Genomic DNA, 26,567 nt, shown 5'->3' with positions numbered 1-26,567 from the left:
GGGGTCGGCCGTAGGGCAATGCCTCGGCATTTTTCGTTTGGGCGTTTGGCCAGTGCTGGCAGATTTTTAGCTGCTGCGCCAGTGCTGCCAGATCGCAGCTGATGGCCACGGCCACGGCCACGACCAGTGCTGCCCATGCTGTTGCTCAACTCCATCTGTTCGCCGTCCAATTGAATGCTGATTTATCTGCCGTAAAAAGTGTTTGGTATTTCAACAAGTTTGCTCTTTAGCTCTTTTTGATTTGTTCCAATACCAGAATTTTGCTGCTAATTGAAAGCAAACGCAACGCAACGCAACGCAACGCTATGCGATAGTTGGCCAGTTGACGTTAGGCTTTGAATTTGGCCAAATCATCGATTAGCCTGGCAGCACTCGACATGGACAATTCTCCCGTTTTGGCAGATGGCAATAGTTGGACATCTCTGTTGTTAGCTGTCAACTGGTAATATGAAAAAAAAAAATGAACAAATTTCTGCAGCTCAATAAAAACATGAATGTGTCCTCTGCTGCGCAGGAGCCGGACTGCAATAACGCCGTGCTATTGGGCATTGCGACCGCTCCAGGCAAGTGAAAAAACAAATAGCACAGCATTTTCGTACAAATTCTAACCTCACTTTGAACGTGTTTTTTTTTTTTTGCTACTTATGTCTAGGCAAGAAGAAGAAGAAGAAGAAGAATAAAAAGTGCCGCAATGCTATGCCGGAATTCGTGACCAATAGGAAGCCACGCTATTTACCAAATCTAAAGGAGCTCGTCTTCAACAGGGGCTACATCGACGTGGACGCGATTGTGATGAGCACGCTGTCGCCGCTGGAGCATCGCCATGATCCGGAGGCTGCAGCTCAGTTGCAGGATGTGCACTGCAGGGTGTTCGATTTGCCGCGTAATCTGTTTCCACGGCACTCGCCGCTTAATAAGATCACGTATTTGCCGCCGCAATTGCTGCCCGGCGAATTTGAGGCCGGCGGCGTCTTTCCGCCGGGTGTCCTGGCCCACAAATACTATCCGAACGGATTGCTGCAGCAGCATCATCGCGGCCCGACACCGCCGCTCTTTGTGGGCCGTCGTCGCGTCGAGCGGCACAATCTGCACAGGAGTCTGCCGTACACCTGTGCCGCCTACGTCGGCATGCCGTTGTCCCAGATACCGGTGCCGGTGCCGGTGTCGGTGTCGGTGCCGGTGTCGGTGCCGGTGCCGGTGCCCAACAACGGTGCCCCCAGCAACAACAGCAACAACAACAAAAAGAACAACTACAACAACAACAATGCCCAGCTGCATCCCGATCTCAGTGTTGGGTACATTATCGCGCATGCCGATTCGCTGGCCAAGGTGGATCGCTTTGCCCATCAGCAGACCCAATATCGCATATATGTGCCCGATCTGAGCACAGTTCCGATGATGGTGCACTTCAAGACCAAGCTCTGCATGACCGTCCTCTCCGATGTGGTGCATCCGCATGAGTCTGATGTGGCGTTTGCCGTTATGCGCGAGAGTCCGACCAAATTTCAGCTGCCCCAGGAGTATTTCTCCATGGAGGCCGGCTCGATTAAACGTGCACCGGTATTTTTGCCGCATCGCTACCTGCCGCCCGGCTTCGAGGCGGGCTGTGTCTTTGGGCCCGGCACCTTGCCGGAGAGTCTGTTTGAAGGCCTGCTGAGGGATGCGCCGCCCCAGATGCAGCGCAATGTGGCCATTATGCCACCAGTATTCATTGGCATGTGGAAGGAGCAGGTGACGCCATCGGTATTCATCTTTCCGCAGCAGAGCTTTATGGTGAACATGGCACCAGCTTCACCAACACCAATCCAGGTGCCGCCGGCTCAGCTGTCTGTGCTCGACGAGCTTAAGATGGCGCGCAAGGAGCTGAAGCCGTTGCCCAAGCTCTTTGAGCTAGAGCAGAAGCTCAATTTTCCTGACAGCCAAATGCAAAAGCGGCAAAACGATGAAAGGCAGACAGACGAGCAGGAGGATGATGAGGAGGACGATCTGGACGAGGAACTTGAGGAGGAACAGGAGGAGGAGGAGGACGAAGAGGAAGAGGAGGAGGAGGAGGAGACTGAGGACATCGGGGAGGAAGAGTTTGAATTTGAGGAAGAATATTTAGAAGAGTCCTTGGAAGAATTAGACGAGGATGAGCTGACACAGCATAATGAGCCATCCGACGACAACGAAGACGACCGTTCGACAACGCCCTTCTACAACGACGGGGACGACGGGGAGGACGATCGCGATACAACGCCATTCGATGGCTGCGCCAAGGAGGCCGGCGGCGCCAAGGCATTGGAAAAACCGGCAGAGCCAATGAAAGCCCGTAGCAATATGGGTCTGTGGTTCTTCACACTGAGCGGCCAGCCCGAGGACATTGTCGGTATGCTCAAGAAACTGGAAAACGCCGGCATCAAGCTGGCCTCCAACTATGTTGACCAGCATGTCATACGCCGTGCCCAGGTGCAATGGCTCGATCTGATGCTGCGCCGCGACGAGATACGCGCCCAAATGGCATCGACGGGCATGCTGCGCGCCCGTAAACCGAATCCAAGTCCGGTGCCAAGCACAACGAATCCGAACCAGGAACGATCCGCAGAGCGCAAGAGGCGCGGCAAGAAGTGCGCCGAATGCGGCTTGCAATGTAATTAGTATGAGAAAGCGAACGCAGAAATTCAAGTTCGATTAATTTCAAGAATCGCGCTCTATCGCACAACTATCGATACATATCGAAATACACCTTTATGCACATACATGTCGCGCGATCGTACCTTGCCAAAAATAAATCACATATATATATATATATTACACATATATAGTTATTTATTTGTATTATTTCCTATGTAGAGAAAATCAAAAACATTTATATATTTATATAATAAATTAAAAGAAATATGTAGCGAAAAAAAATGGAGTTTTCTATTTGCTTTTCTAGATCTACGTATACGTAATATTAGTGCATGCAATTGCCTTTTGATAAATAATTTCGATGCCTCTTCAAACATTTACAAATTGCATATTTATGATGTATATATACACATATATATATATATATATATGTATTAATCTCTTAACGATTGTTACAACAATTGAAATTTGGATATCTAATAAATATTTACAATAAAATTGCGCCAGAAGCAACAAACGAAACTGAGCGAAAAATTGAAATTGACAAAAGGTACAGAAAATACATATGAAACAACTGTTATATAAATCACTTTGTTAATTAATTTTAACATACTATCAGAATTCAAAAAAAAATAATTAAATAAATCTTGTTTTTAACATTTAATTTTTGTTTGTTTTTGTTTTTTAGTTGTCAATTTTTGATTAAAGCATAAATATACACATACAATTATTATATTCGGTTTTCTCAATCGTTTCTCATATCAATAAAGCAAAATAGATACTAATTACGAATTGACAATTCAGACAAACTGCTAGCTTAATTCTAGTACTGAGATTCCAAACAAGAATTTATCAGAAGAAAAAAAATTATTTGCAGAAAAAAAAACCGCTTGAGCAGTGAGTGCCCCTAATGCTAACGATCCTTTCCAAATTTGTTTGTGACCTGCCCAAATCTCTCTAGCTCTAGCTGACTAACGCCACGGAATTAGACAATTTGAGTTGATTTTTTTGTTGTTCTCTTTTTTTTTTTTTTTTTAGTTTTAGTTATAGTTTTATACAGTTGTACATTAAACAATATTAGCTTGCAATTATTAAAAACTAATAACAAATTCACAAACATTTTTTTTTTTTTCACAATTGATTTGCTTGGCGTATTTTTGCCATATATATTTTAATTAATTTGTTTTTTATTATTATTATTATTATTCTTTCTTTTTAAGCGCTCGTTCATGTCTCTCGTCTCTTTCTTTGTCCGCGTTCTTTACTAATTTTCTATGCAATTCTCACAATACGCTTTTCGTTTTAACATTTTGTGTGGAATTTCTTTTAGTTTTTGCTTGATTACTGTAAATGTTGCATATTTTGCTTGGTAAATATTTATATATATGTATATATATATATATACTATGTGTATATATAATAATTTTCTTTAACTATATGAATTCATTTTTCGTTTTCGTTTTTTACATGCACAAACTCATGAGGCCAAGGGTTCTGATTGTGTGTGTGTGTGTGTGCTAGTGTGTGAGTGTGTGTGTGTGTGTGTGTGTGTGAGTAGTATAGCTTAAATAATCCTAACCAAATATCAAGACTTATAAGGTATCATATATAGATATAGATTGCAAAATCGGGAGCAACTAGGTGAGGGGAAAGGGAAGGTAGGAGGAGAGTTTAGAGCAAAAGACGTCGCGAGTTGTTTCAACAATATTTATAAGTCGTACAGGTTAAATATTTCAGAAAGTTCGTGTGTTTATAGAGTATATATAATAATAATAGTAGTTATTGTATTTTTTGTGTTTTTCCGTTTTTGCGTTTTTGCGTTTTTAGATAGGGGCATACAATATCTATATATATATATATATATGTATATTGAATATATATTTATGAATGCGACTTAATATCAGTTTCTCGCTCGACCTAATCTATACATATATATATATATATATATATGTATATATATATATGCATATATAACTATATAGTTATGTTTATGTTAAATATGACTCGTTATAGCTACAATCAGTTGCACTTGCTGCTCATCACCGCATGCATATGTATGTATATAGTATACATATACATATATGTTCATTATCATAGTCAATCATAGCTGGATGTGGCATGCAACTTGAAATTTGTTGTGTTTAGCGCGAAACATTCAAAGACAGAGCGGGCAAAAGAGTTCGGTGTGTGTGTGTGTGTGTGTGTGTGTGTGTGTGTGTGGGTGGGCGTGTGTGTGTGGGCGTGTATTGTTATAGGAGCTGGTAAGACCAGGTTTGCAGTTTTGACTTGGCCCAATTGCAGAATTCGCATCGTTTCGTTTTGCAGTTGGTTTCGATTCGGTTTTTGGGGATCGGTTTGTTTGTTTGTTTTTACTTTTTTTAATATTTTATTATTTTGTTTTGTTTCGGGCAAATGTCCTCAGATCTGGCCAACCAGCTCCTGTATGCTGCGCAATAGATCTTCCATGTTTCACAAGAGATCACGATGGAAGACCCACGTGTGCTTTGTGTGTGCAAATTTATGTGACAGCCACTGTGACTCCAGCAAATTGAAGCGATCCTGACTCAGATAAAGCGGCTTGCCGCGTCTGCCAAACAAAAATGAAAACAATTAGCAATTATTATTATCGTTGTTGGTGTACGGTGTACGTACTTGAGATCCCGATCCTCCTCGTCGAAATCATCCAGATATAGTGAGCCCCAGAGGCAGGCGCGTCGCCCCCTAATGACAATTATGTAGGTCGAGGTGACAACCAGAAAGATGCCAATGCCGCCGCCGCAGGATAATGTGTGCTGTGTGAAACAAAAATGTTTAACATATTAACTGAATTATGCTCATGGCAATTGCAACTCACCCGCACTGCCTCACAGCATTCCTTTTCGGCACAGCAATTCTGCTTGAGGCACACGATTGTGCCGCACAGCAGACAAATGGAGCTCTCTTTGGGCACCTTGTAGCAGTTGAGGCATGGACGCTCATGATAGTACTGTTAACATAAATGAAAACATTTTGATTAATACTCTAGCATACACATATTTCGGTTAACAGCTGTCTGCTATGTTAGCGCAATGTTATCAACATATTAGCAACAACTTGCATTTGTTAAAAGAGAATACAGGAAAACAATATTGAGTGACCTAATCGAGCTTATGTTTTATCATGCCGCCAAAAAAGTTGGCTCAAGTTGCTCTGTGGTAAGCTTTTACTCACAAATGTTAACAGAATAGCGGGCTATAAATAACATTTTAATGCCTACGCATATAAACAAATATTCAAAAATGAGGGCTTTACATATGTTTAAAATATTAGAGACTTTACAAGAATGTTACAGAAGAAAGAGTTGTCTTTTTAGCGGACTTTTACTAACTGTTTAGATATCTTTGCCTCTCAATTAACAAACAACAGTGCGATAACATGAGCAATTACATTTCTAGGCATAACATAGTGTTAAATAGCATTCAAGAAGCTGTAGATTAACGCGAAGGCTTCCATATTACATGAACTCACCGTAAAGAGACGCTCGTATTCGCGCGGCAACTCCAGCAGACGCGGCTGCTGCCACAACGAGTGCTGATTCATGAGTATCAACTCGCGCACCGTATCCGATGGCGGATGAACGTCCATTAGCTGTTTGCACCAAAATTGTGGCAAAGTTTGCTCTGTGCCGGGTATAAAGCACAGGCCCTTGGATGCATTAAAACAGTCCCAGTCCATTGAATCTGTGACCAATTCCAAATAATAAACCAGACGCACAAATTCCAAACCAGGCGCTGATATTTCCGGCATCTCGTGCCTATACAAATGCTGACGCAGCAGCGCCGCAATCCGTAAAAATGGTAAACAAAGCGATTGCAGCTGCAGTTCCATGGACTTGAGATTAACCTCTGCCGTTGGGCTGTTGCTGCTGCCGCCGCCAGCAGTTGCTGCTGTTGCTTCCTTTGTTGTTGCTGCGCCTGCTCCTGGTTCTGCTCCTGCTCCTGCTCCAGCTGCTGCTGCTGCTGCTGCTGTTGTTGTGCTGCTGCTGCTGTTGCTGCTGCTGCTGGCACTGGCGCTGGCGCTGGCGCTGGTGCTGGGTATGCTGTCACGTCGCAGATGCGACAGGCGATTCGTTTGATTCAAAACCAAAGCCATGGCCTTGCCCAGCTCCGCGCAGCTCTTCAGCGGGCCAAAACGTGCGGCGCTGCTGCGGCGATTGCTGCTGCCGCTTCCACTGGCACTGCCACTGCCGCTGCCGCTGCCACTGCTGCTGCTGCTGCTGCTGCCGCTGCTGCTGGTCGCTGTTGTACTTGCAGTTGCTTGTGTGGAGGAGGATGCGGAGGAGGAGGAGCTTTTGGCGGCTGCATCGGACTTGCTGGTGCAGCTGGTGCTGCTGCTGCTGTAGTTGGCCAAAATGTGATCGCACTCGAAATCGGTGAGCGTTACGCACAATTGCACAACAATCTGATAGTAGAGCAGATTGTACATGACCTTTACCATACAGGTGAAATAGTCTGTGGAGGAAAGCACACACAATTAGCAGATGCACAAGACGAACAAGTAGATGTTGGTTTACCTTTAGGTTCTTATAAATATCAATATCAATTAAAATGTATTTTATTTAATTGTTGGCAATTTTAGCTTTACAATATTGTGCTGCACTTACCCTGATCGAGATGCAGCGGCGCGAGCAATATAAATTTGAGCAGCAACGCAATGGGATCCGCCAACAGACTAGGTATCACCTCGCGGCAATGTGTGGGCAATGGTTCCGTATCGCGGACCGGCATCCCGGCCAGCGAAGCCCAACTGCTCCACAGTGGCCACTCGACGAGGACACGTACGTGCACCGACAGCACATGCAACAGTGGGACAATGCAGTCCCGCTTCGGCTTGTATCGTGTGGCATTCGATGAGCACAGCGAGCCGCCGCGCTGTATGATCTCTGCCTCCAGATTGGTCCGGGCTATTGATGTAACAAATATGAACAGCTTCCGGAACGTTATTTTCGTCGATTTGACTTTCCGCTGCGCTATGTTTGTCATCACCTCCATGGCGTGACCCATGGCCTCTGTGAGTTTTGTGGGTTGCTACAAAATATACAATTATCAATTAGATGGCGATGCCAAAATATTAAATACGAGTTAAGTTAACATTGTTAGCGGTTGCTACACGAGAACATGCATACACTCATAAGCACCAGCATACTTAGACGCCCACGCCCACGCACACATATATATATACACAAATACATGCACACATACATACATACATACATTCATACATACATATACACATACACACACATACATATGTACATATATACACATATACATACATACATACATACACATACATATATACATACACGTACATATATACATACACATACATATATACATACATTTAAACACATATACATACATGCTTACACATATACATGCTTACATAACATTGAACAAAAAATATTTAACAAAAAATCAACATAAAAAAAACAAAAAAAAAAAAAAAACGTACTAGTCAAACCACGAAAATCTGCGTGGCTTATTTGAATTTTTGAGAATCGAGGAGGAGAGCTGTGTAATATGTACGTTAATTTTAAATTTGCAAGGCAGAGGGAATTTAACTTGGTTTTCGCTTTATCACAATAAAACATAAAGGCATCAATATAAACATACGTACATACATGCATACACACATACATACATACATACCTACATATATGGTAATATAAACTTGTCCTGCAGATCGTTTAACAGGGTATGCATGCATACATTAATGCAGACATATATGTACATATAAACATACAGATATACATATATAAATACCTATGTATATACATATATACACATACATACAATCAACCGTTCGGTATAAAAGAACCTATTTACATACAAACATATAACGATGCATATATGCACACGTGCATGCATAGAATACACACACACACACTTAGACATACATACAATCAAGTAAAATACACTTGGTTTTTGGTATAAGGAAACATACATACATACATTATGATCATATAAACATACAACATACATGCATGCATGCAGATGTGCCTATTACATACATACATGAATGCATGCAGATGTGATTATTAAATACATACATGCATGCATGCAGATGTGCATATTACATACATACATGCATGCATGCAGATGTGCATATTACATACATGCATGCATGCATGCAGATGTGCATGTTACATACAAGCATACATGGATGTAGACACACATTTAGCTATAGAAACATAAAAATACAACTGGAATTGGAATATTATAAAGCTGGCCCATCTCCCATTTGCACTCACCGGTATCGTTTCGTTCTCCTTGATCAGATCCGTGAGATCGGCGACAAGCTGTTCGAACGGCTGGTTACCGGAACGGACCAGATGCATTGGCCTGTCCAGCTGCGGACTAAGGGGCAGCACCGAATTGGATAACTGTCGACAGACAGGACAATAGAATTCGCCACGATCCTGCACGGGCTGCCGTTGGGTTGTGTAGAGCGTCTTGAGGTACGCCTCCAGGCAGCTGAGATGGACATGATGGCCGCACGACTGCACATGAACGCCGTTGTCGTAGGCCATGTTATTGGATAGATACCAGGACTCGTCACCAAACTTGAGGCCAAGCAATTCGGTGCGCCGAGCAAATTCGCTGGCCAGTCGCGTTGTGTGCGCCAAACGCTCCTTGTCCGCATCATTTAGGGGGAGTGGCAGACGCTCGGCGATGCGCCGGCGATGGCCGACAATGCCGCTGGACTCGACCAGGACGACAAGACCAATGGGATTCGTTTCGGTGCTGGCCGTTGTACAATTGCAAATGATGCAATCGTATTCCTTTTCGCGCGGCTGCTCCTCATACATGGAATCCTCGTCTTCATCCTCCAATCCAAAGTCCAGATTGTTTGCCGCCGCGGCAGCCGATTGCATAAACTGTTTCTGTTTATTGGCAAAATCCTGCATCATTTTCTGTTGGCGTTCGCGCGCCTTCTTGCGTCGCTCCTCCTTCTCCTTGGTTTCGCGTGCGCGTGCCTCCGCCTGTTTCTCGCGCTGATTGGGCCAGAGACGTGCCCGTATATCATCAATGCTCTGGGCGCACTGCTCATCCCTGGTGGCAATCTTGCGCAACAGATTACCAATAAAGAATGGTCCGTCGCCAATCCGCGAACTGGACACTTGTATATGCTTGTAGTTGTAGGCATAGCTGTGGCCACGCTCGGCCAGCGCTGTGCTCGTCGAGGTGCTTGCCTCATTGCAGTCGACATCCATGGGAGATGCGGCGGCGCCGGCGGCCATTGTGTTGCCCCCATCGCTGAGCGAGAAACTGTCCAGATTGCCGCTAAGCTGTGAGTGCAGCTTAAGCAGCAGCGACAATATGCTCTCGTCCATGTGCAGCTCATCCTTGTTGCCGGCACCGCCGATGGCAATGTCAACGGTGCGTTTGCGGGCACCGCTCGGATCGTAGCTCATGCGACCGCCGGGTCCAACAACACCGCCGCTTAGCGCATTCGATGGCACCACGTCCATACTGCTGCTGGGCACCGCCACCGGCAGACGCACCCGCTGAAACGGTAACAGCATACCGCTGCCCGTGGGCGTTGTGGGTGAGAACATTTCATTGGTTGTGCTGGTGGAGCCAGTGCGCGGCTCCCTATCTCGATCGCGATCCCGATGATCCCGGTCGCGATCATCAATTGTTGTCGTCTCTGCGAGCAGGAGATCACGTCTTATGGCCACTTCCATGCCGCTCTCGGGCAGCGTTATCTGTTGCAATGGGAAATGATGAAAATCTTGAGCTGCCGGACTCATGTCCATGGCCGTATCATGGCCATCATCATTGCCATCCGGCTGTAGGAGGACAACGCCCGTTTCGGCAACCACCGACAAATCTGGCACCAAGGCCACCTCCATTCTCATGCTACGCGAGATGGCATTACTTCGCTGCTGTTGGGTGCGCGCCACGCTCATCGCACCCGATGTCTCGTCGAGATCATCCAGTCCGTAGGTGTCGCCAATCATGCGCATCGCCTCTGTATCGACATCAAAGTCCAGATCCGAGAAGAAGGAATTGGAGCGATAACTGGATGTGGTCACCTGTGGATCCCGCGATTTGAGCGACACTTTGGTCACAACATGCCTCAGATTACAGCTGAGATTATCTGTTGGATAGCAATGGAAGAGCTTGGGCGGCTCACGCCTGTTACCGCCATAATAATAGCCGGATTTATGCTGCGGCTCGCACTCAACCATGGCAACGGGCGACGCTGAGACACCGCCTGGAAATGAGCCAGATGATGACCCAGCAGCGGCATTCATATCACTGCTCGTCTCAACGGCAATCTCGAGCAGGAATACAGCCAAAGCTAGCAGATGCTCGGATACATCGCGCGTATGCACCGCCCGAAAGAATATCGAAAGTATTGTGGAGTGAAAGAGTCGAGAGTTCAGTATGCGACAGGGATCTGTGAACGAGCTGCCCACCGGCAGGGGCAGGCGAAATGGTGGCCATAGATTGCCACTGGCTGGCATTTTATCCTTGGACTTGACATAGTTGGTGAAACGATCTAGCGACGATTGAAAGTCCCGACGATGGACAGCACGTAGCAGTACATGCAATGGATCATAATATTCCTCCCACACCTCATCGATGGGCGTGAACAGGCCCTGTTCGAGATTTTCTGAGCCGCTTGATGGCGCCTTGTACACGGATAGCTTCTTAAGGAACGTCTCGAAATTCTTGGTATGCACATTGCCCGAACGTTCGGGCATCAATTCGAGCAGTTGCGAGTGCGTCTTATTTTCGGTGGCCAGCAGGGCGCTAATCTCAATGATGCACTGGGTCGCCTCGTCGTTGCCCAAATTGGTGCGACTCGTCACCAGGGTGGCCAGGAATGTGAGAAAACCCTCCAGCATGGATGATTGCTCTGGTTTCTGTGGTTGCTTCAGGGGCGCCGTTTCCAGCCATTGGCCCACATCGAACAGCTCAATGGTGTTCTGCAGAAAGAAATATTGCGACAAATTTGTTGCGCAGATTTGCAGAAAGAATAGATCCATATCGGCCATGGAATTGCAAAAGTTCGCCTGTATGTAGGTCATGGCTTGTCCCTTGATTTGCAGACCATTGCGCACCCATTTGCCGGCAAGAATTTCGTAGAAAAAGCTCTACAAATATATGGAAAAAATAATAAATTAGCAAACATTTTTTCTATTTAAATAAGATAATGCCGATTATTTATCGATAAATTGCGCCGCACACACAATTTTCATTAACAAATTTTAAACACAGTGGCAACCCTGCAGTAGCTCATAGGTATATATTCACATACAAAATGTATACACGATTTAATACGCACATATGCTTTAACTGCTTTAACAAAACCAAAAAAAAAAAATTCAAAAACTAAAACATGGGCGCGAGCAGCCACTAGGAACTCTGGCGATTGCCACCACCTGTTTTTAGTTATCGATGTGAAATAGCGCGCGCAGTTGGGTGTGTTTTTTGAAAGTACATTTTCAACAGAGTGGCAGCATCGCAACGACCCAAACGCATGTATGTTGATGTGTGCTCACTCGCACTCATGCTTTGACCTGCGCTCGCGGCATGATACTGTAAAAATAACAACAAAACAAAGAGAAACTGTCTTCAGCCAAAAGAAGTAACACAATAAAACCTAATAAACAGCGAGAGCAGCCATCGGACCGAGCCACAGATACAAGCGAGCACGCTCAAACCGCTAGACGACGCCGCTGCCGTCTCTGCCACCATTCGCATTTTGATTTTCAACTGGCGCGGTTGCGTTGCGTTTGCAGTCGCTGTCTGTTGTTGCCGTTGCTTGTTGCCGTTGCTTGTTCTTGTGTCAGAGTTTCTCGTTGGTTTGCAAACAACAAAAACGCACGCTAGTGTAAAAATGCAGCTGCTGCAGTCACAAAAAAAATGGGCAACGCTGTCGCTACCGTTGTTATTGCTGCTGCTACTGATTGGTGGTCAGCCAGCACCAACGGCGGCGCTCATTGAAGATGTGCTGGATATCATACATGTTGTCAAGGAGGTGACCACCGGTGTGCTAAAGGCCTGGGAAATTGTACAATCATCGCCATTGGCGGCCAGCATTGAATTTCCGCTAATGCGCGAAAAACAGCGCAAAGTTCTACAGCGGCTGAAGCAGGTCAGCCAACAAATTGATGAGACGGAGGCACAGGTGGGCAAAAAGTATATATATAACGTATCCTTGCCTACATACTTAACATACAAATTTGCATTTGTTTCAGCACGCACAATATGTGGCACTGGCCATTGAGTCCGTCAACAAATTCATTAGCCACAATGTACCGTTAATGACCAAAATGAACGAGATCTCAGACACGATGAATCGCATTTCGTCACGTTATCAGCAAATGCAAAGCTATGAGGCACACAAGGATAAGCTAGAGATGAGCACACTGATCACATTTGCCGAGTGGACAGTATCGCCAAATGCCCATTCGGTGCATCATCTAATGGATCGCCTGCACTTAACCCTTCTGGGTAATGGCAACGATGAGAAGTTGAACTCATCATCCAGCAATTTGCTAACCCAACTGGCGTCCAACTATGAGGTAACTTAAACGATGTAAATTCCAATCAAAAAAATCTTGTGCATGCGACTTGACTTCCTATATGAATGAATGAATGAATGAATGAATCATCGCATTGAGTTGGTTTAGTTAGTTAGTTAGTGTTGTTGTGGTTGCCGTTAAAACGTTCCCAGAAGTGCTCTCAATTGAACTCGACTTTCCGGTCTCACAGTTAAACGTTATTGCCTTTTGCCTTTGTGCTTATTATTTTTTCGCCAATGGGGCAACCCCAAAAGAAAGTCCATGTTTAAAACTGCGTCGGCGTCGCATCGATATACAATATGTATTACTCATCGCTAGCAGAGACAACGGTATGTAATGGGACGGACGGCGGACACAAAGCAGAGCCAAAAGATGAGCCACACTTACGAACACACGCATACGCATACGTACACACATACGCAAATACAAGCGCACGCATGCGAATTAGCAGATTTTAAAAATTTTATTTAATCAATGTTAAAGGTGCTGCTAAAAAATCACTCGTTTTATATTTGCAAACGCTGCCTTGTATGCACACCAGACAGACGTACATATATACATATACATACATATGTAAACGTTTATTTACATACGCATACGGAGGTCAAAGGTCTTCTTGATTGTAAACATTGCGCACAAGCAGTCAAAAAACAAACAAGAACAAAACGAGTTGTTTGAACCATAGAGCAATGCAGGCATATGCTGCCCCCAACAATGCTGGGGCATGTCTTTGTTTTTCCCCCTTTTTAAGTGCATGTCATGGTGGTGGCATAGCACGCACACGAGAGAGTACGCGTATTCGGGAGAGTAAACGAGCCAAAAAAAAAAAGTGAGAGGGAGTACGAGAGCGCGCAGAGACAGGTTAACTGAATTTATACAGCTGATTTCGATACACAAAAATATGTATGTGACGTCATGTTTATCGATATTAAGCCAAAGGTAGCAGGTGCATACAGCTGATCGTGCACAGCTATGTATGCGTCTCACACTATGTGTGCCAAATACGGACATACTTCACCTAAGCTCAAATTGCCCGCGCTCACTCACACTTAAAAGTGTGTAGAAAAGTGCAATCGTGTGGGTAGAGCAGCCACTTTTAGTATGCTTAAGCTGCTCCACGCCTGGCCACACAACAAGAAAGAAAAAAACAGCTGAGTTAGCGATTTGCTACGAGCGCAAACGACATCGTCGAAAATGAGCACGAGACACAAGAACCATACAATACGAGAAATAAAAAGAAAAAAAAAACGCTCGAAAGCGGCTCAGGGGAGAGAACACAGCGAACGGGAGTATTTTCTGATTCTGATTTGTGTACGAGTACGAGTCACACAAACACAGTCGCACACATATACAACACATATTTCACAAAAGCCAGCAGAGCGGCCGAAAGCAGCAAACAGTAGCAGAACAACCAGCAACAGCAGCGTCACAAAGCTAAAAGCGTCCAATAACAAATTAAAATAAATCGCAAAATTAAATAATGCAAACATTTCGAAACAGGCAAACCAAACTAAATTGAAATTTACATTTAACAAATTGCATTGCGCGTGTGTGAACGAGAGGAAGCGGACAAAAAAAAACGTACATACATATGTACATATGTATGCATTAAAAACTGAGTGAGGCAGTCTTTGTTTAAGAAAGGCTGGCAACGCTGAATTCTTGTTCGTTTTGGCAAACTTCAAACGGCACGCGGTACAAGTGGTAAAAGTTTTTAGTGAATTGGCCATTAAAAAAAAATAATAAATAAACAAGCAAAAATATTCCTGGAACTCCCCGAAGTACCGAACATCTACTGCGCAAAACATGGCGCGCAAGAGCAACAACAAAAGCCCAATGTCAGCGATAATGTTGTTGCCGCTGCTGTTGATTGCTGCTGTCGCCGCTGCTGCGCAGTCAACTTATGTGCATCGCACGCCCATCATCGAGGTGGATGCCCTGCGTAACGAGTATCTTAGCTTGGAGCGTTCGCTATGGCAATATCTGCATAAAACGGCCAATAGCCAAAACAATAGAGAAACACAGCTGCGCAAGGTATACGATTTGCATCGCAGCTTTATCAATAAGCGGCAAATGGGTCGCATATTTAATAGCAAACAATACGATGTAATGCATCATTACGAGTGGATGATGCTGGAAACTCAATTGTCAAATCTGAACCGTCTTTTTGATTTCTATAAGGTACTAATTAACCAGAGAACCGACAGAAGCCTGAAACAAAATATATATAATATAAAAATCTAATTCTTATCAGAACACTCTAATGGGCCCAACCACAAGTAATGAACTGGAGGAACGCGCCGTATTGGATTTAGCTGAGGAGGTGTTACGCAATGATACAACATTTTCAATGTCGCAAATATTCCAGGAGATCGAGCACATTATGGTCAAGCAAACGCTTTACTACAGGGCAATGGTGGTTCGTTTAATTGCATTTGCCAAATGGTTTGCGTGAGATTGTGAGAATGGAACATAACATCAATTACTTAAGCTTGCTCCCTTTCCCCCCCTCTCTCTCTCTCTGCCTGGCATGTTTGTGTTGGCTTATCAGACTCTCGTTTGTTTTTGTTTGCACCCCACTCGATATATAACGACACAACGGAAATGGAACGTTAATGTTTTTATTTTCATAGAATAAAAATAAGAGAGAGGGAAAGTGTGCGAAACAGTTGCTGCGCTCAGATTTACGAAGCTCTTTAACTAGAACGTATGGCAGGTCATAACTGTAATTGAGATGTTCCATCGATAACGTTGCATGCATATCAACAGGAGTTAGAGTGAAAAAGAAAGAGATAGCAAAAGCTATTTTTTGTTTTTATTAGAATGTATGGCAGCTCAGGTGTGCTATCGATTGCAACAATTATCGAGTGCACGTAACTAAAAACCGTTTCTTGAAATTGCCTGCAAATATTTATATTATTTATACATATTTTTTTTTGTTTCGCATTTCCAGGTATCCGCAGACGAAATGTGCAACACAAGACAATCGGCACAACAATTTGTGTATTCATTATACACCGACGTTGCACTAACGGAACTGAAAGGCTACACCATGATGGAGTTCTCCTGGATGATGCTGCGCGTCTATGGCCGTGGCAATTACTCACAGGAAGCGGAACTGATGCGACGCGACTATGAGAGGCGTACAGAGCGCACACTTAAATTACTTAAGGAGGTGATGCGACGTGCCGATCGCATTGTCTGGCGCTGTGATCCCGACAAGCATTTACCGCAAGTTACCTACGATGAGGTGACACGCCTACTGCAGGGCTACATTGAGAACGAGGTGGATCTGAATTCAGATGAGACATGCCGTGAGACGTGCTCATTTTACCAGTCTACACGTAGCGAGGGCTGTTTCAAGAATCTATATTGTTCACGCCAGCCGAAGTGCACGGGTAAACTGTACGGTTGTCAGTTTGTTGACTCCGATATGTGGGTGTGCCCGGCACCATTGAGCAGCACACGTCGCTACGAGTATATCGAGTACGAGAATGGACGTGTGCTTGGGCAGCGCAAGAACTGTGTTCGTGGCACCACCAAAGTGGACAGCTGGTGGCGCTATCTGTTATGGCATTGCAGCTACTGCTTCTGTCTATGCGATGAGCAGGGCCTGAAATCTGATCGTTTCTTTAATCTACGCGAATCCGTTTCGGATGTCAAGCAGAACAAGTGAGTGCACAAAAGTCAGAGTTGAAGTAAAACGATATATTTGATGCCCTTTCTTTTTTCTTTTTTTACAGAGTAATCACGGGTTTGCGTTTTTTGAAGAAGAATCGCATATTCCATCTTCAGATACAGGAGGGTCAGCTGTTGCCACGTGGCGCCATCAATGAATCGACCCTGACATGGAAGCCCGTCGATGAGTACAAAATCTTTGATAGAAATGTGGCCAAAGGCATTGACTACCATACGTTAAGCTATGAAAGCCGTTCCATCGATTTGGATGATATTATGAAAACGGATGACAATACCTTTGTGGTCACAGGCGTGCGTTTTCGAGTCTTGGGCGCCCATCTGAATCTAGAAGCACGTCTCAGTGAGTTTGATTTCAAGAAGGGCGAACTTATCCAACCAGAGGTGAACAGCGTTTGGCAATCGAATGACAACACCGATGTTAGCGGTGAACGCAGGTACGAGAAGCACATACAGACACATACGTACAACGCAACAACCTTTATAGACTTCTCTATATTTATATCTCTTCCGCAGACAAAAGCTGATCCTCCTCAACGCGGATGTGCCCACACGCACGGTGGTCACCTCTTTGCCGCTGTCCAAGCACAACCAGTACATTGACTTCGTCAATTCGGGCATGGACAAGGATGCAGCGCAGAGCACTGTACCGTTTCTGGATATACAGGATGTGGTTTCTCAACCGCCAGTGCCGCTAGCCGGAATTGGCATCTATTATAAGGGTCGTCCCGGCTATGGAGGCTTTCTAGCGCCCAAAATCATTACCTACGATTTTACGCCACACGTCCAGCTGCCAAAGAGCACTAACTAGATGGCCTGGTTTTGGACATGGACATCTCAAGATAATATAATAGCTTTCTATATGTAGGTGTACATCTAATTCCTTCTTATCGATATTAAATACAAAAACAAGCACATTTTTGTGACGAACAAAATTCCAGAAAAAAGATTTCATAAAAAAAACTTTAATTGGAAAATTAGCCATAACGAAACGCGTTACCTATCGGAATACACAAATATACATAAACATATATGTATATTTAATAAAAGAAAACGTTTTAAGCCGAAACAATGGTGTTTTTCTTTAGTTAGACAATGCATAAACAAAATTGATACACGGATCGATCAGTTGTAAATCAAATAAACATAAATGGTCTTCGAAACATCTACGATTAAATATCGTATGAAAAACGATTATGACAAGAATGCAGCAGCTATCTTAAGGAATACCGACACCTATGATACCCTAACTGACGGTTATGTGACCCATATCTATAGCTCTATAGAAAGGCTGAGCTTTCGCTGGATTTTTTCATGGCAGCTTAATGGTATGGTAGTCCAATACTGACTAGATGTTGCTTAAGGAGCACTGAAATCAACGATTTGTTTAAATGTCATTAAAAACAAACATTCTGTTAACATAACATACAACTCAATTTTTGACCGATTGTTCCTATAAGAGCTATACATATATGCTATAGTCCGATGTTGATAAGACTTTAGTCATGCTAGGAGCCTATTGAATACCGTAATCAGATATTTTGGAAAACAAATTTAGTTGCGCACACAAAAACTCAATGAGAGCTTTATATATAAGGGATCCTATTCAGTTGACTTTGATATAATTATTATTGTTTGCGAACTCACCTGCACACGCAGCGGATGTATCATAAGCAGGGGCAAAATGTCTGGACGCGAGGGCAGCACATCGTTTAGGCTGATGCCCATTTTGGTAACCGCTTGACAGACGAAGGCGGCTAGGTAGCGATGCAACGGAAAATGAAATGAGGCCTGCATCATTTCCTCCTGTCAAATAGAAATAACAATTAGCATTTGGTGGGTAAGAAATGTAGTGAATAAAGATTATTGTACCAGTGACAATTTGGGCTCCCTAAAGTAGATGGAGTCGAGCCACTCGTGCAGCGTCGTCACGCAGTAGTTGATGATCTTTTTGGCTAGATGTGCATGTGTGCCATCCTGCAGATGGGATATAATCGACCACATGGGATACGCGCTGGCCTCCAGCTCACATGAGAATGCCGCATAATAGCTGTTCGGTTCGAATTCCACATGCGAGGCTGTTTCGCGCACATTCACATTCATGCCCTGCAGCATTTGCAGAAACTGAAACCACATATCGATGAGATTATCATCCCGTAGAAAGACCAGCGCCACCGACTCATGCGACAGCACATTATTGAAGTCCGACACAAGTGGCCAATAGCAGTGATCCTTCATCACCTGACGCGTGCAGTCGATCACAAAGTGAAAATTCTTTGTGGGATCTGCAAAAGAATTGGTCAAACATTAGAGTGCTTCACAAGTGGGGGATTGGTATGAATGATGTCCACCTACCATGCAGCGTATTCTGTATGAGTATCTTGGACATCATCAGTTTTAAACTGATAATCATCACATGCAGCAGCGACAGTTCGTTGACCATTTTTAATGCCAAACTCTCATTGGAGAAGAGCTGAACGCTCATGTGGACGACACGGTTGCTGAGCGTGTCCGGATCCCGGGACATTTCTAGCACCGATGGAATGCGGCTGTAATGCATTACAAATGTGCGCGTCAGATGCTCCTGAAAATTACAAGACAAATTTTGAATTAGAATTGCAAATAACATCTGGGACAGACATTCTGTCTGTGCACTTACCTTGTAATCCTGATCGGGCAACATGTTTAGCAGAAAACAAACCAGCGTCTGCGGAAACTCGAATTTGAATGTCCAAAATATAAATTCCTCGAGCAGTGTGGTATGCACCAGCTTCTTGCCCAGCGCCGGCAAATCGCGATATTCATCGGGCGGCTCGGGATTGGGAAAACGATTGACCGCATCCTCATATTTCTCGCGATTGGCCTTGAGAAAGCGACCATTGCGCGTATCCTGGCAGGGTGTCTCCATAAAATATGAGTAGACATCGGTATTGATTAGCGTGCGCGTCATCACTTTGCGCATTATTTCGCCCATATTGTTCAAATCGATTAGCATATTGGCGAAAGCCTCGCACGAATATGAGGTGACGGCATGCGCCTGCAGTGAGGCATCGCTGTGCTCACGAAAATGCTGCAGCAAGCGGAAAAGCAATTTGGGCATGATAGCCTCGGCAACGGCCAACAAATTGTTGGGCACTGGATCCCGATTGACCCGATTATTAATGCCGTGATCACTGCAAAAGCCCTCCGCCTTCATAACCGATGTATCACCGCAATCGCAGGCGCCGCCTGCCTGTGACAAGAACATATTAAAGTCATGGTTGGTGTGATTGCCCTTCTTGAAGCAATCGCGACATATGGACATGCATGGCGAAATACCGCAGGTGCGACAGCGATACGCCACCACGTGTGGCACCCAGACCAAGCCGCATTTCGCATGGTTATCATAGCTGCGAACTGCAAAAGATATCGAATGATAAAAAGTTTATTAGCAATTTTATGTTGGGTATTGGGTTTCTCTGATGCATTAGCATATTGCACGTTATCGATATTAAGCTATTAGCTAAAATATCGATATGTTAAAGTGCTGCGATATGATTTCGATTGGAATAGCCCAAGATATAACGACAAGAGCGAGAGAAGCTTTTTAAAATTATTTAAAATGTCAACTATAGTATTCTTATTGTCAGTAATGCATGTTATTTCGTAACTAGAATTAAATTAAATGATTTTTAATTAAATGGTTCATAGGGCTGGAATTTCTATTAAAACCAGAATGATCGACATTTAGTGAAATGTACAAGAAGTTTAATGCAATGCAAATGTTAACAATGATTTTTGGAGAATTTTAATTTCCCAAATTACCGATTTCCTAGCCACAAATTTCTGTAAAAACTAACTCCGAGCAATTAACTCTATGATACAGATCTATATATTATGCATTGGTATATTCAAAATTAGAAAATATGTATAGAAATGTTCATTAATCAGCCGTTTAATAAACGTATACATACATATATTCCCATATTTTTGCTAATTAAGGCAACAAAATAAAAACAAAAAAGTTCGTCGGTTAAATTCACGGATTGTAACAATGCAACGCGTTGAGATTCGGCTGGTGAACGCAGTTTTCCCTGTTGGCGTGACTCATTTTGAACATTTTCAAATGAATATATATTGACAGTACTGCCAAACGAACTAATTTTACAATATTCCCAATTATTCAAATAAGAAAATGTTTTTGAACCACGAAATAGGATTTGGTTTTGGCTTTCAAGTGCAACTGAGGGAAATAATAATATGTTTAAAGGGCTCAAGCCGGTTTGGTTCAAAACTAGTTTGCAGCCTTAAAGATAATTAATTAAAGATAGTTAATTATTTATTGGAAGCGAGCTTATTTCCTCATCATATTTCGTCTTAAGTTAAGTTAAAGAGCTGCTTAACTCTTATCCATGCACTGAGCTTGATATCCTTAAGTTGTCAACATTTTTATACCCTTGTAGAGGGTATTATTTATTTTATAAATCAATTTTATGTTAATAATAAAATTAAGCTTCTTCTTTTCTCCCTAGAAATGGTTTTTCTTTTTCGAAATTTGGCAACACTGGTCACGATTACCAATTTGTATTGCTCGCTGGGCGTGATCAGCGTACCCCACCCAGAGACGCGAAAGCGTTCGTTGTTGTTGATACGGTCGTTTTATTGATTTGATTAAATTCCAAAAATAAATATGATGCACTCATTTCTGCTGGCATATTTAATGTTTTGCTTGGTTGCGTGACTTGTCTTTGACTTTTGTGTGCCTGGGCCTCGGCAAAAAGGTCAATCTAATGCGGAAGGAAAACCATCAAAAGCGGGCAGAAAGCGCCAGAAATGCGCTAACAAAAACAATATCAAGAACAGCTAACGCAATGAAACAGTTAAGTTGATTGACAATTTTGTAAAATGGTCTGGCAATGGCGATCGACAAGTTGCCATGCAACTCTGCGTGTGCTTCTCTCCCACTTGCTACCGTGTCCTCCTCACCCGTTGTCATGCTAAGCACAAAATTGTTTTTTTTTTGTTCTTTTTTTGACAACGTTCGATTCAACGGCCATTTGACGATTTTCTGTTTCTTTTAACGAATTGAATGAGCAAATCCAATGCGCATGATGCATATGTATATGTATGTGTGCAAGCAACAACAATAACGGTCAACAAGCAATTGCAAGGCCCAAACGAAAATAAATAAATAAAATAAACTAAACTAAAAGTAGAACAAGAGCGAGCGAGCAAAATGCATGCAGATTGCACCGTGGTGCCAAAGCCGGCATTTGTAATGTAAATTCTGTGTGTGCGATGTTTATGGAGCTTTCGCTGTGTATCGTGTGCTGCTTGCACTGTGCATGAAACATGGCGTGTCAACAATTGTCAAATCAACAACAATGACGGTCAATAAACTTTTCCCAGTGTACCACCGGGCATGTGTGTACCGAGATGTTAGCGAGTCTCTCTGTGTGTGTGCGTGTGTTTGTGTGTGTTTCCATGGCACTGGCACGTAGCGTTTTCATTTGCAATTTTGCAATTGTTTGAAATGATTTCTTTTTTGCACATACAGATACATACATACACACACACACACACACACACACACACATGCAATCAAATGTGTGTAGCTTCTTGTTAAATTAAAGCAAAAATAATGTAAAAAGAGAGCAAAGCAGCGCTCTCTTTCCGTCGCCTGTGACAAGGGTGGTCACTCAGTCGCATTTTTTTCACACACACACACACACACCCATACATAGGCGCACAGCGCAGCTGCGTTTATTTGGACTGATGCTGCGGAAGCATTACGCAAGGCGAACCGAACAACAGCTGACAGGCACAAGGTGCAACAGCTAGCCATGTGCGTGTCTGCGTGTTACAAGTGGGACATCGGCCATTTGGGGCTGACAATGTTCGCGACGCACGCTGCCTGGCACAACAACGCACCAATGTAAATAGATAATATGCCAGATTTAATTTGTGCTAAATGGGCTTAACTTAACGAATGGGACTGATTCTCTGTGTGTGTGTGTGTGTGTGTGAGAGTTTGATTAGGCGCTGTCTGTATGTAGTTTAAGTCTTTATATGTTTGTTGTTTCTTGTTACCATGGCGTTGCACTGTCACGCTGCTTGCACCTTGCTCTTACTTGCGTGCCATATACCATGCCCTACAACCATTTCACACAACATACACACACACACAGCAAGCGCACAGGTATGCACACCAATACACACTCACACACAGCGAAATTCAGGGGCAACGACTTGCGCGATCAGCTGCTTAGCCCTGGCGCTAACGATACAAATATCGCTTCGCGACTTATCGATAAATTGAACCATTACAAATTTGACAACATTGTTATGACGATCTCCCTCTATTTCCCGCTATGTCTTTTTATCCCTAACGGTGTATCACTTTGTTTTGGTACTCACCAATTTTGACAAATTCCTTGGGTGTGCGACCGCCAGCAATAAGCCAGCGTATCCATTCAATATTGTCCGGATTATCAATGGGCGTGCCGGGATTAAAAAGTGTATCCATGATGGAATCCAAATCGGGCGTTGGACTGCCACGGCAGCATTCCGTATTAATTAGCGCGGCCACCTCCTTGCGGCTGCGCAATATAAACGATGAGGTGCCGAAAAAGAAGCTTGGCTTGGCCCCCGTATTCCCAGCCCCGGCATCGTTGAGCTCCTCCTCATTCGCCTGGCCTCCGCCGCCGCTGCTGCTGCTGCCGCGTGCGGCGCTACTTTGTGTGTCCCAATCATGAAATGGCGAATTGCCGGCTGTGCCAGCTGCTACGGTAGCATTGCGAGCTGTGCGCGGGGCGTCTCCGCCGCTGGCAGCGCTGCTTGTACTGCTGCTACTGCTGCTGCTGCTAGTGCTGGCCACATTTGCCAGCTGGAACTGCTGCGGATATGCCTCGAGCTCATCCAATTCGATGCGATCGCGATTACCCGCTCGTCGTCTGTTGTCCGGCTGCTGCCCATCGTCATCATCATCATCGATACTTATATCAGCATTGGATATGTTGTCATCTTCATCCATGCTGCTATATAGTTATGTGTTATTGATATCGCTGACGTCGTTGGCCGACGTGCTGCTATCGCCTATCGCTATCGCTATGTGATATTCTCGCTTTTGGCTCAAAAGGCAGACGACTGCAAATGCCGCTGCTGCTGCTGCTTCTGTTTCTGCTTTGCTTTGCTTTGCACGTCTCAGCTCAGAGTTTAAATTGCCTTTTAGCGTCTTGTTCGTCGTTGTCTCTCGTCTTGCGTTTGCTTGTTTCAAACAAGTTTTCTTTTTTGGTTCTTCTTCTTATGCTGCTGCTGCTGCTGCTGCCTCGTTTTACACTGCGGGATTTTTGAGTTTGGCTTGAAAATTGCCAAAAAGAAAAAAAAACAAAAAAAAACACTGCTGCCTAGCGCTTCGAAGGTTTTTGTTTATATATATATAAATATATATATATCTATGTATGTAAAAGAAATTTGAAAATTTTTGGTGCAACGGCTGCACACTCGGATTACGAAAAAAAAATACAAAACAAACACACACGGAAAATTTAACAGCACCAAAACACTTGACTCACTATTGCTTAGCTTTTTTTTAGCCGCTTCTCACATCTCGCTCCGGTTCTGCTTCAGCTTCTGTTTTCGGTTTCTGTCTCTTGACGTTGCTTGCCCGACCTACTATTATCTATGAACATCCTATGAGAGCTTATGCGCTGCTTTGGCAGGAGAAACACGAACACATTGTGCATATATATGTATATGTATATATATTGAACGTAGGTCGGACTGCCACTTAACAATTTGCACGATGTTTTATCGAGTTTGCAAATTTCTTATTCACACACATGCTTACTACACAAACACACACACGGACGCACACGCACACACAAATATATGTATATAACCAAATATATTATTCGTGCAATGAACTTGCCAATTACAATATCAGTTACTTTTGCTCGTTGACGTTAGCTCGTGCTTAATATTTCATTTGTATTTGTATTATCGCTTTTGTGCCAACAAACGTGCTTGATTTCGTCGGATTTCGCTTGCTCTTGTGTGTTGAAATTACACAGTCTCTGTATATGTGAATTTTATCTCTGCAATGCTATGTGGTTCTTGTAAAACTGCCAGTCACAGCGATGCGTTGGAACGCACAAGAAGAAGAGCGCAACAAAGTTGTTTGTAATCGATAAGCAGTGTGGCATTAAGGTATCGAACAGCTGTTATGTTTTCGGTTTTTTTATTTAAGCAAATTTTAGTAAAACTGAAATGCCTTCAAGTAGTGCACAAAATAAAAGCAAATGGCACAAATTTACCAATAATAATATATTAAATACATACGATAACATTAGCGATTTTTATATCGACTATAATTATCGGAATTTGGCAACAATAAATAAAAGTACCCAAACAATTAGGCATTTTTCTCAATTTTGCAATCCAAATGAAATATGACAAGTCATGCTTAAATCGTTTATTACTACATTATAAGATGTATTTATTTATATGTTAGAGTTAGCGCTTTTGTATTTTTCTTTTCGTTTATACATCAACGCACACAGCGAGTGCGGTATCCATAACAAACCAAAACAGCACAAAATGTGCCGTACAGTGGAGCGCTTTACAGACGGCGACCGCGACGACCACCCTTCCTGCGTGTAGAGTCCGAAGGAATGGGTGTGACATCCTCAATACGACCAATTTTCATTGATGAACGAGCAAGGGCGCGCAGCGCCGATTGGGCACCGGGTCCGGGCGTCTTAGTCTTGTTGCCACCGGTTGCACGCAATTTAATGTGCAAAGCAGTGATGCCGAGGGTCTTGCACTTCTCAGCCACATCCTAAAAGCATAGACTTTGATTTCAAATATGCTGCGAATAATCTGATTGTTCAAACGCTCTCCACTTACCTGAGCAGCCAACATAGCCGCATAGGGAGATGCCTCATCACGATCGGCTTTCACTTTCATGCCACCGGTGACGCGGGCAATAGTCTCACGCCCAGACAAGTCGGTGACATGAACAAACGTATCGTTGAAGCTGGCGAATATGTGGGCAACTCCAAAGACGATCTCGCCGTCGCGTACCTGTGGGCCCAGCTGCACCTGAACTTCCTCCTTTTGAACTTTTGCTTTTCTGGGCGCCATTTTCTGTCAGCAACTGTTAATGGAAGGCATAATTCCAATCATGGTTTAGTTGCGTTCATGGCAAACAAAAATATTACGAGCTTCACAAAAACAAAACAAACAAAAAATAACAAAAAAGTAATTCTGCGACATCTCCCTCATTTTGGCACATCAACAATTCGCAGTTGAATTTTTTATAAGGCTATTGTATGTAGCACTTGTTTTCTGTTAACGTTTTTTGTTAAATCTTTGAAAAAGGTATTATTTTTTGCAAAATTGCTAAAAAAAATCGCGAAACTAACCAATTGCGTGAACCGGATATTAAAAGAGAGAGCATCTAGGGATGCAACAAATTATCGTTATGCGCGATGGCTAACGATATTTTTGCACGATAAATATTCGATAGACCACTCATTTGATTGCTGCGTCCAGCTGCGCGCGCCATTTGCATTCAGACAAAATCTTGTATACAAAGCAAAAGATCCGTTAAACGTAGATATAGACACTACGCATTCGTATGCAGCTATTTATTTCCAAGAAATTGTATGCATTTATTTATATTCTACGACTGTAA

General features: G+C 43.6%; 4 protein-coding genes across 5 annotated transcripts; 2 read left to right on the top strand and 2 right to left on the bottom strand.

Moving 5' to 3' along the window:
• Positions 1-357: 357 nt before the first annotated feature.
• On the top strand, positions 358-2,793 carry LOC135440236 (DM7 family protein GM11958). The gene is made up of 2 exons (XM_064699294.1): positions 358-563; positions 653-2,793. Exons 1-2 carry the CDS (start codon positions 461-463, stop codon positions 2,635-2,637), a joined length of 2,088 nt encoding a protein of 695 aa, XP_064555364.1. The 5' UTR covers positions 358-460; the 3' UTR covers positions 2,638-2,793.
• Positions 2,794-3,258: 465 nt separating this feature from the next.
• Positions 3,259-24,997, bottom strand: Ubr3 (Ubr3 ubiquitin ligase). The gene is made up of 12 exons (XM_064699276.1): positions 24,445-24,997; positions 23,288-24,208; positions 19,551-20,287; positions 19,247-19,475; positions 18,764-19,176; positions 18,539-18,697; positions 8,906-11,761; positions 7,256-7,679; positions 6,121-7,103; positions 5,468-5,599; positions 5,266-5,405; positions 3,259-5,200 (listed from the first exon to the last, which is right to left on the bottom strand). The coding sequence occupies exons 2-12, from the start codon at positions 23,901-23,903 to the stop codon at positions 5,083-5,085; spliced, it is 6,807 nt and encodes a 2,268-aa protein (XP_064555346.1). The 5' UTR covers positions 23,904-24,208; positions 24,445-24,997; the 3' UTR covers positions 3,259-5,082.
• On the top strand, positions 12,386-17,888 carry orion. Of its 2 annotated transcripts, none has more exons than XM_064699286.1 (5): positions 12,386-12,798; positions 12,869-13,195; positions 16,149-16,867; positions 16,939-17,328; positions 17,408-17,888. In XM_064699286.1, the coding sequence occupies exons 1-5, from the start codon at positions 12,508-12,510 to the stop codon at positions 17,700-17,702; spliced, it is 2,022 nt and encodes a 673-aa protein (XP_064555356.1). In that variant the 5' UTR covers positions 12,386-12,507; the 3' UTR covers positions 17,703-17,888. The 2 variants fall into 2 exon arrangements, with proteins under 2 accessions (XP_064555356.1, XP_064555355.1); XM_064699285.1 differs by lacking the exons at positions 12,386-12,798; positions 12,869-13,195 and adding exons at positions 14,575-15,376; positions 15,450-15,614.
• Positions 24,998-25,328: 331 nt separating the features above from the next.
• Positions 25,329-26,418, bottom strand: LOC135440234 (small ribosomal subunit protein uS11A). The gene is made up of 3 exons (XM_064699292.1): positions 26,296-26,418; positions 25,778-26,027; positions 25,329-25,709 (listed from the first exon to the last, which is right to left on the bottom strand). The coding sequence occupies exons 2-3, from the start codon at positions 26,012-26,014 to the stop codon at positions 25,491-25,493; spliced, it is 456 nt and encodes a 151-aa protein (XP_064555362.1). The 5' UTR covers positions 26,015-26,027; positions 26,296-26,418; the 3' UTR covers positions 25,329-25,490.
• Between the last annotated feature and the right edge of the window lie 149 nt (positions 26,419-26,567).

Source organism: Drosophila montana, unplaced genomic scaffold (genome assembly GCF_035044405.1).
Source record: "Drosophila montana isolate Dmon_TW-CO22-7 unplaced genomic scaffold, ASM3504440v1 contig_920_1, whole genome shotgun sequence".
NCBI classification, from domain to species: domain Eukaryota; kingdom Metazoa; phylum Arthropoda; class Insecta; order Diptera; family Drosophilidae; genus Drosophila; species Drosophila montana.
This window is presented reverse-complemented; position numbering and strand designations above follow the sequence as displayed.